At 39.2% G+C, this 10,025-nt stretch overlaps 2 protein-coding genes across 2 annotated transcripts; both read left to right on the forward strand.

Annotated features, from left to right (window-relative positions):
* The first annotated feature begins 5,112 nt into the window (after positions 1-5,112).
* LOC133917794 (coronatine-insensitive protein homolog 1b-like) lies at positions 5,113-6,697 on the forward strand. Its single transcript, XM_062361646.1, has 2 exons — positions 5,113-5,484; positions 6,357-6,697. Exons 1-2 carry the CDS (start codon positions 5,226-5,228, stop codon positions 6,695-6,697), a joined length of 600 nt encoding a protein of 199 aa, XP_062217630.1. The 5' UTR covers positions 5,113-5,225.
* A 961-nt stretch (positions 6,698-7,658) lies between these two features.
* LOC133917795 (early nodulin-like protein 17) lies at positions 7,659-8,423 on the forward strand. Its single transcript, XM_062361647.1, has 2 exons — positions 7,659-7,932; positions 8,026-8,423. The coding sequence occupies exons 1-2, from the start codon at positions 7,725-7,727 to the stop codon at positions 8,421-8,423; spliced, it is 606 nt and encodes a 201-aa protein (XP_062217631.1). The 5' UTR covers positions 7,659-7,724.
* The last annotated feature ends 1,602 nt before the right edge of the window (positions 8,424-10,025 follow it).

The following is a 10,025-nucleotide window of genomic DNA, read 5'->3' on the forward strand; positions in this document are numbered from 1 at the left end:
TCTACTGACAAATGTCAGATTATGCATCCTACTATTGTGAAATATACACTACATCTGGTGATTATCTTCAACGTGTTAGCTCATAATTTGAGGTCTACACTATGTAATTCAAGTTTCAACTTGACTTTACAAATTTTGCATTATTATTACAACAATTACCATAATGATTTTTAATTTACCTACTGTAAATTAATCAAATCTATGACCGAAAAGCATGATGAACTCCTTCTAAGGAATCATCTTCAGTGTCCAATCGACGCTGCTCAATTACCTAAAGTACATGCTAATGTCCAGAATAAAAGCAAGTTCGATAGCTCTTTTAGACGCTATCTAAATAACTCCAATGGTAAACCAAAAATGCAACAAAAAAAATCAGAAGCCACATGCACTGAATTAGGGTCAAGGCATTTCCAAACTTGACAAATCTAATATTAGTCGTAAATACAGGTGCTACAAGCATTCCACTAAGAAATGTTGCACCTCCAGATATTTAATTGATATATATTTACAATCTATGGGACATAACCGACCTGCTCAAGGGAAAAGATTTGAAGCATACTTCAATCTTCAAACAGACTCCACCAAGGAGGCTAGTTGTTCACAACAAGTTTTACAAGAATCAAGTCACAACCAGACTCTTCTGCAATCATAAGATCCCATGAGCACGAAAAATATGATTATCGAATTTGCTTCGCACAACATGTTTGGAGACCCTATCTAGTCTCTCAATTCCTTAGATAACATATTGTCTACGTCCCATTAAATATTGTAATACAATATTGTATCAGTACTATGATACTACAATAAAGTATGTATGTATTCTATATATCTGATAAAGAATTTCATATCAAATTCGTCAAGTCTATATATAAATTACTACGAGAATCAATTCGATGGTGAAAGATATGTGCTTTGTGGACATAAGTACCACTAACTCTATACTTAGGGAAATCAAAATATTTCCAAACTCTTACTAAGAGACAAGAAAATATTTTGACAATCACTGGACGCGATGTAGTGATTTTTGGCTCTGGTCGTGTCATAACTACTCTCTCTGTGGGTACTAAGTAAAAATCGATGATGCTCTATAGTATCTCGATTCAGCCCGTACCTTATAAGTTACAGAGATATCTGTCAGAATGGTTTCCATATTGAAACCCATGATGACAACAAAAGAGGAATTTCTTCTCTTAATCAACGGATATGGCAAGCTTCCCTGTATACCATCTGGATTGTAGTATACATATATCAAATCCCGTACCATATATTGCGTACAATATAATTTTTCTATCTTGATCAAATCAAGACTTGACATGATTGCCTTGGTCACTCTACCTTAGAGATGATGAGAAAAATTATTAACAATTCTATTGGTCATAATATTTCTAAAATCTTCAGATTTATGTGTACCGCATATGTCACAAGGAATTTAATTTTAAGGCTCTCTTACCTTAAAATTCATAATGTGCCACCCAATTTTTTGAACACATTCAAGAACATACATGTGGCTCTATTTAGCAAATTTTATGGACCATTTAGGTACTTTACAATGCTAATTGATGCATCTAAAAATAATCCCATATGTATCCCTTATAAATAAGGCACCACACTTACACCAAACTCATTGCTCAAATTATCAAAACTAGAGCAAATAATCCTGGACGCAGGATCAAATCCATTCATATGGATAATGTCGTTCCTTAACATGCATTCAATTATTGTTTGGTTTTGGGCAATACTGCATTAAGTACCATATGTGCATATTCAAAATGGTCTAGTTGAATCTTTCATCAAGAGAATCAAATCATTTGCCTGACCGACCAAAGAATTGTAATTGGCCAACATCTTGTTAATGACATGCGGCTTTACACACCGCATCATTATACCAAATTCATCCAACTGCAATCATACGGCTCCCTTCGTTGCAGTTAATACGTGAAAATTTGACCTCAGCCAATTATTTTTCGTCTGCGAATCGGTTACGTTCTGCACGTACCGATATCACCACCGTACAACATACATCAAAGGGCATTGGAGATCTATATGAGGTATAATTATCCGTCAATCATATAATACCTCAAGTCTTTCACAGAGGACATATTCATTGCTTGTATGCTCATAACATTTTGAGGACAATTTCAGGCATTAGGGGAAGATTAATACCACAAAGAATGCTAGGAATCATAAGAGAATATCACACATGTTCACATTCAGTCCTCATATCCACATATATGAGATCTGAATCATTATTTAGACTATCTTGTATTTGTAATATATTACAAATAACCCACCAAGATGCATTTACTGACAACAAAGGTATCACCAAATCCTATATTCCTATTAGGAATGTACTGGAAAGAGTGGAGGTAAAACTACTTCACTCCCAAATCAAAATAAAAGGGGGAGAAGTACGGTCAGAAAGGATAAAGCTTCTTACAAGCTACCGCGGAAACAGAAGAATCCCTACTCCAAAACAGTAAATGTAAATCAACATCAAGTTGATAGACACCTTATGGATATTCACTATCCAAACATCTATGGATGTTCAACATCCAAATACCCAACACAAATATGTACACAAATCCAGCCGCTGGGTCATGGGAACACCCTAACTTCATTATTTTGGGAAATACACGAACTTAAATGGGATAATATTTCCACAAACTATATTGGTTCCATCAAATCAATCAATATCAAAGATTACAAATTATCGATAAATATTTCTCCTCGAAAATTACAAAAGATCTTCAATTGGATCCAGTCCAAAGTCTATGGCCATGGTAGGGTGCCTCAAGCACTCGGACTGGACCTAATAGAAGGAAGCAATTGAGGTAGAATTGCACTCGCTCACGAAAGAGAGGTATTCACAAAAGTAATACTACACCTCTAATGTCTTCCCTACGGAAGCAAAATAGATTTTTAATCCATAAGGTGATGAAATAGCGAGGCTTGTAGCACATGAGTTTACGCAGAGATCCAGTATCAATTATGATGCTACATACCCTATGGCATATGTGAAAATTATGTTCTCATATTCAATATCATTGGCAAATCAAATGAATTGGATAGATTCAGACATATAAGTCCATAATGGACTTCACATTCTGAATCTAAATACAAGTCGCAATATACATTGTGTACAGCTTAAAGTCACTCCATGACTTCAAGCAGTTAAGTTGATTGTGGTACAACTACTCCAAACACAATGATTGCATATGTGTGTTCATAATAAAGTCTCAATTGGATTTTGTATCATCTCCAAACCACACATGATAAAGTATGTAATCATCTTATGACGAAATTTGAGATGAATGATTTGGGTAAAACCAAATTTTGCTTAAGTCTACAACTTGAGAATATTCCTTCAGGAATATTTATCCATCGGTCCATCAATATCTAAATGATATTGAATAATCATATCCATCAAAATACTTATGGTCATTTAATCCCTAAATATGAATCAAGATCCATTCATATATTGGATTGACAATGAAAAGATATTAAACCTAAAGTTCTATATCTTAGTGCTATCAAAGCGCTCATGTATCTTGTAAATCGCAACAGGCCTGATATTGCATTTGCAAATAACTTGCTAGCTTAAATAAGCGCATCTCTAACAATACCATTAGGCGAGAGTCAAAGAGGATATCTATAGATATCTTTATAGTACCAAAGATCTAGATTTTTCTATCAGAAAAATCAATATATGATCATAGTGGGATATCTATATACTGGCTATATAACTGATCCCCATGATGCCAGATCACAGACTAATTTCATAGTGATATAGCTTTCTCATTGGAGTCATCAAAACAAATTTCAGAGGCTACTTCCACCTATCATGTGAAAACATCACATACATGTACATGACCTTGCAAAGTGATAAAACACATACATCATGTGGTATTGATTCTATTGAATCACCAACAATTATCTATGAAGATAATTCTACATGCATTTCTCAAATGCAAACAGATTATATAAAGAATAGTATCACCAAACATATTGCTCATAAATTGTTCTATCCTCATAATGGGGAGATAGAAATCTTGAAAACTAAATCATGTGATAATCTCACTGATTTATTCTTTAAGTCCTTACCAACTTTCACATTTCAAAATGTATTCACGGAATTGGTATGCGGCAACTTCGAGATTTGTAAGGTTCAGGGGAGGTAATCCCTAAATGATAACCTGTTCATAATTATATTGCACTTTTTTCCTTTATGAGTTTTTCTTATACAATTTCTCATATAAGGTTTTTAATAAGGCAATATCTACATAAGATCATATGTCATATCCCTTATTTTTCCTTTCGAAGTTTTTAAAGGAGGTATCAAAGACATATCTATTGTTCTCTCAACTCGCTTATGGATTTTTTTCTTTTAAAGATTTTCTCATATGAGTTTACAAATAGACAATAATCAATATATGTTGTACTATTTTCTCTTTATTTTCCTATTAGGTTTTAAAGGAGTTTTAAAAACATATCACTAGTATTCCTTCTATTTTCCTAAGAGATTTTCGGAGATTTTAATATAATCCATAGATTATAATTATTGTTCTCTAAGCTCACCAAAATGAGTTTTTTCCTATTTAGGTTTCTCATATGAGCTTATAATAAGGTAATAATCAATATATATCATGTTATTTTCTCCTTATATTTCCCTATTAGATTTTAAAGGAGTTTTAATGGCATATCAATATATTATTTTCTTCTCATATTTTTCCAACTGGATTTTTGGAAGAGTTCTAACAAAAAGTTTACATTCAAGATAATTGATAAGAGGGAGTGTTATAAATAGACACTTCTAAATATAAGCATGTGATCAATTACTAAGAGTTGTATCTATTGAGAAGAAATATTTTTCCAATAGATATACCCTCGTCATATCTTTTCACCATATATAAATATGTAAACATCATAATTAATGAATACAAGAGAGCTCATTTGCTACTCTTCTCTCTCAATTACTATCTACACTATAATATAATTCATTTTAATAAGCAGTTAAAAAAATACTCTATTAACTTAATTTCATATGTCATTACGGAGTTAGAGGTAATTACCTATCACCGTCACTAGCCACTAGGGTATGTCCCCACCCCGCCCGCTCGAGCTCCGGATCGAGATATCTCTCTGGCGATTTCGCGAGTGTGACCTAGCCGCCGCCGCCCGGCTGCGCCTGCGTCCGTCCGGATGCGCCCACCGCCGTCGAACTCCGCATGCATCCGCCCGGATGCGCCCACCGCGGAAGCACGTCACCGTGCCCAGATGACTGGGGCACGTACGCCCAGCCATGGGTCGCAGAGCGCGTCGCGCCGCTCGAGTGCCTCAAGGCGCTCCACCTCCGCCGCATGGTCGTCACCGACGACGACCTCGCCGAGCTCATCCGCGCCCGGGGACACATGCTGCAGGAGCTCAAGCTCGAAAGTGCTCCGACTTCTCCGCGGACGGAGTACACCTCGTCGCTCGCTTCTGCAGGTACACGAAGTCCTCGATTCTCTAGTTCTGCTTAGCTCTGATCTGGGTGTGTAAGAAATAACCCAGAACTGGGTTTAGGGGGGTTGTGACTAAGTGAGTAATTGAGTTGCAGTTTAGTTGATGCTCCGAAGTGGTATAGTGGATAACACCGAGCTAAGCATCAGTTTCTGCTGTTAGAAGCTTGTTCTGGTTCTAATAAGGGAGGATTTTTGCGAAAGGTGGCTGGAGATCTGGACGTATAAACCCGGGCATACTGTCCTGATATGATTACAGATTGTTCCATCTAGCATAGAAGATTTCCAAAAGCCTTAGGAGCCCATCTGCATTTCTACTTGGTTACGAGTGGTGGCTTTAGTTGTAGGATATGTTTGATGTATAAAAAGTTGAGGTACTGAGCAAACTGCGTGAAACAATGAATCAAATGAAGGGGTTATTGAACATTTTGTTGTTATTTTGATCTATTTAGATGGATCCATCAGGAAAAGAGTTTTCAAATATCCCCAAATTTAGTAAGCTATAGGTGTTCAACATTGTTTTAACTGCTATTTTTGTTCAATGCATTTCTTGGGTTATTGGGAATATTCTATATGATACAACTTAAAAACCACAGAGCAAACTCTACTGGCTTGAGTTGACATCTGTGATTATCCTTCTTCCCAAACTCGTTACAAAAAACTTAAGCAACAATGTGGACACTAATAAGTCACAAACATATGTCTATTGTTTTCTGTATTCTTCTGAGACCTACTGCAACCATTAGTTACATTTGATTGTCTGCAGTGCACCTATTAATGATTTTCCTTTTAGCATACTTACTGCTGCTAATATTGTGATGGAATCATTGTACTAACAACTTGCGCTATTTATGGAAGAATGCCTAATTATTGATAAAGGCAGTGAATGGATCCATGATCTTGCGGTCAGCAATCCTGTTCTGGTGACATTGAATTTCCACATGACTGAACTCATAATGATGCCAGCTGACCTAGAGCTTCTTGCAAAGAACTGCAGATCACTGATTTCCTTGAAGATTAGCGACTGTGATCTTTCATATTTAATAGGTTTCTTCCAACTGTTTGTATTACCTAATCTTCTTAATTATCTTGGTATTGTAAGGTTCTTAACTGTTGTCGCATCAGCAAAGCTGGCTGTAAGCTATATGCCTTCTAGTTCTTGCATTGTGTCCAAGTTATCGGGCTGTAGATTGCTTTAAAAACGGTCGCGTTTAATAAAAATAGTGTTGGTATTGTAAGCATGTTTGAACCTTCAAGGTGTTCTCCTAAATTTTGCTTGTAATTTTACATGTTGGCATGGTTTACAAATTTGTCAAACCGCAAGGTTTGAATGGTCGTCCCAAAAGATTTGTTGTGAATCAAATACGCAAAGGTGACGTTAGCTAAGTATGATGCTCGAGAATCGCTTTACTACTGCACAACAAAAGATGACGCAGATTAGCTAGAATCTTCGGACATCGATTATGTAAAAAAATTAAAATAACCTTTGGGAAAAAAAATGATACTTTTCTACGATTGAAAATACTCACAAAATGCTTATACGTAAAAAAATAATATATAACGCCAAAGGGTATTATTAATAATTCCCTTAAAGATTTCTCATTCTTGAATCTAAAGTCACCTTGCTAGCTAAACTCACTGTCAGCTCCTACTCTATAGTAAATCTGCTTCACTATAGGTATCTAGAGCAGAGTAAAAAACTTAAAGTGACCAAATAGATCCTATATCATGCCTCTTGCGATAAGGGTCCTCAAAGGAAGTTCAATAAGCCTTCGGCCCATTAAATGTTTGGTAGGTCTCTACGCCGTCTATCAGAACTATACCTACAGACAAATTGAACAATGCATTTTAAAAAAAGACAGATTGAGCAATGTTTGTATTTAAAAAAAGACAGATTGAACAATGAATAAAGATCATCATGCGTTTTCCCAAAAAAAGACAGATTGATATGGAATCCTCGTATGCAACTGCCAGGCGAGAGTCCAGCGCCACGTTCTCCACTTCCTCGCCCCTGCGCGCGCGAGTTGACGTAACTGCCACTAGCAATGGCGGCCGGTGCAGTTCCAGTTGGAGTTCGCGACGCTCCTCTCAATCAACTGCTCTATATATGACACGTCCAATTCTCATGCTCTCACTGCAGGCTCGCAACTACATCAATAGCCTTGATCACCAGAGGCAAAGAAATTACCTTAGCCTTCATCTTCCAACCGCGTTGCTCGGTTGGATATGGCTGCAGCGAAGTCTCTCCGCCTCTTCGCGCTCGCCATCGCCGTCCTCGCCGCCGTCGCCTTTCCGGCGTCAGCAACCCGCCGGCAGGGGAAGCGGTACAGGGTCGGCGGCCCCGACGGGTGGCGCGTGCCGCCGCCGGAGGACAAGGAGATGTACTACGTCAACTGGGCGTCGCCGATCACCTTCTACGTCGAGGACTCCATCGGTACGTGATAGTGCTGGTCTATATACATTCACATGCCACAAGAAACTCTGCTCATTTTGCATCGTTCTCTGCAACTCTGTGTTCTCTCGTCAGAGTTCGTGTACAGGAACGACACGGTGATGAAGGTGGACAAGGTGGGCTACTACCACTGCAACGAGACCGGCGCCGGCGCCGCGTCGCGCGACGGCAGCATGCTCTTCCTCCTCGACGCGCCGGGGTACGCCTACTTCGCCAGCGCCGACCTTGACCACTGCAAGATGGGGGAGAGGCTCATGATCAACGTCCTCGCCGTGGATCAGCCGCCCGCGCCGTCCCCGTCGTGGTCGCCGCCGTCACCGCTGCAACAGGCGCCGGCGCCGGCGCCATCATCGTGGATGATGTCGCCGTCGTCCGCGCGGGCAACCGACCCGTCCGTGGCGTCGCCGTCCGCTCATGCCATGACTGCCATCATGCTCGTGCCTGTCACATTGGCGCTGGTTGCATTGATTTGAGCAGGTGTCGTAGCTAGGTTAATTACCCAATGTGTTCAGTAGCTAAGCTAGCAGTACCAGTAATTCTATGTTTAGTGTGTGATGCTTGTGATGAGGATTTTGCATCGATCAGTGTCGTTTCGATGTACCATCGTGTTACATGTATCAGTGTTAATAATTTGATCTGGACTGCGACTACGTTAGGGGCGATGGATCCGCCCCTACCTTAATGCAGCCCCCAAAGGTCTCATTTCAATTTTTGGGTATAGAAGAGGACAGAGAAGAAGAGGGAATATCCGCCTACTACATATATATCGTCTGTTTCAAGTGTTCATCAAGCGACCAGACGCTCAGTACTAGCTACTGCATCAAGTATTTAACTTTACAACTTTCATCAAGTTATTATATATATGTTTTATTAGCTTTTCTTTTACTTTTTACCATACATGATCCAGAACTGACTTACACGTGCTTACATGCCAGGAAAAATGCACTGCCAAATGGCTTAAGTGCAAGGTGGCTTGTTCACGCTATCCATATTTACAGTGAGATACGTGCACCGCCTATGAGACAAAACACAAGTATAGTTCAACGCACACATCTCATTACACAACGAGTGATAAGTCACCTCACCGTTTTTTAACACCAGACCTCTTTTACCCGGGATTTTCATTGGAGGCCATATGAAGGATATGACACCGAAGGATCGAACTCCAGTGGGCTCGACAGCACCCTGTTGCTTTGCCACGCTACTTGCGTGTTCGCGGCAGGCGCGTTCTTCACTTCCACTCTTGACAATGTTGAGAGCAACGCACATGCTGCCGTGCTGCAATGCATTCTTTGGTCGGCTGGCAGTCACGAACCAAACCAGTTGCCTGCTACAAACTGAAGAAAAACTCAGAGACCGAAGCGCATAATTTGGGCCGCGAAATTGTGGAATGCTCGAAACTCTCCGTTACCAGTCCAGCCCAGTCCAAATCTTTATGCGCCTGTAGAATTCTGTAGCGAGTTCGCGTCAAGCTTGCAGTTGTAGCCCAAATCTTCTGCACCTTTCAGAGCAGCACGCATGCATGAGACGAGAATGCACACCCATCCTATAGCTTGTCCCTTTAAATCCTCTCTCCGAACTTTTTATTTATTTTTATACCTTTAAATAAAACTTACAAATATATGTGTCCGTTTTGAAAAATTATAAATATTTGTAATTTTTATTTAAAAAATATAAAAATAAAAAAATCTCCTCCCTCCCTCAAAAAAAAAAAAAAAAGAAGAAGAAAAATCTGGCTCATTAGATTGTGTCTCGTCAAGGAGCATCTAATGGTCCTCACGGCTGGTTCGGCCCCTGGTACAGTCAACAGTCCGTTTCCTAGTTAGAAAAAGAAGACCAGTACGTGATACCGTATCTTTACTAGTATAGTACTGGCCAAGTTGTTGCCGACGACAGTGCGGTATTTGACGCACATGCATCACCTTGCTCTGAATTCTCTAGGGTATGTGCACATTACAGGGAACTATCGATCAGTGTATCACTATCTATTAGTGCTATTTTTTCAAAAGAAGAAGAAAAAACAACATGCTGTCCAGATGCCATGCATGCCTCCAACTAGAAAGGGATCAAGACTT

This window comes from Phragmites australis, chromosome 5, assembly GCF_958298935.1.
Source record: "Phragmites australis chromosome 5, lpPhrAust1.1, whole genome shotgun sequence".
In the NCBI taxonomy this organism is placed as follows: domain Eukaryota; kingdom Viridiplantae; phylum Streptophyta; class Magnoliopsida; order Poales; family Poaceae; genus Phragmites; species Phragmites australis.

What these genes read in the sequence shown, in the direction of transcription:
- LOC133917794 (XM_062361646.1), top strand. Translation starts at nt 5,226, where the DNA reads ATGCATCCGCCCGGATGCGCCCACCGCGGAAGCACGTCACCGTGCCCA. An exon ending in CTCGTCGCTCGCTTCTGCAG is followed by an intron (nt 5,485 to 6,356) that starts GTACACGAAGTC and finishes TATTTATGGAAG; the next exon opens with AATGCCTAATTATTGATAAA.
- LOC133917795 (XM_062361647.1), top strand. Translation starts at nt 7,725, where the DNA reads ATGGCTGCAGCGAAGTCTCTCCGCCTCTTCGCGCTCGCCATCGCCGTC. An exon ending in CTACGTCGAGGACTCCATCG is followed by an intron (nt 7,933 to 8,025) that starts GTACGTGATAGT and finishes TTCTCTCGTCAG; the next exon opens with AGTTCGTGTACAGGAACGAC.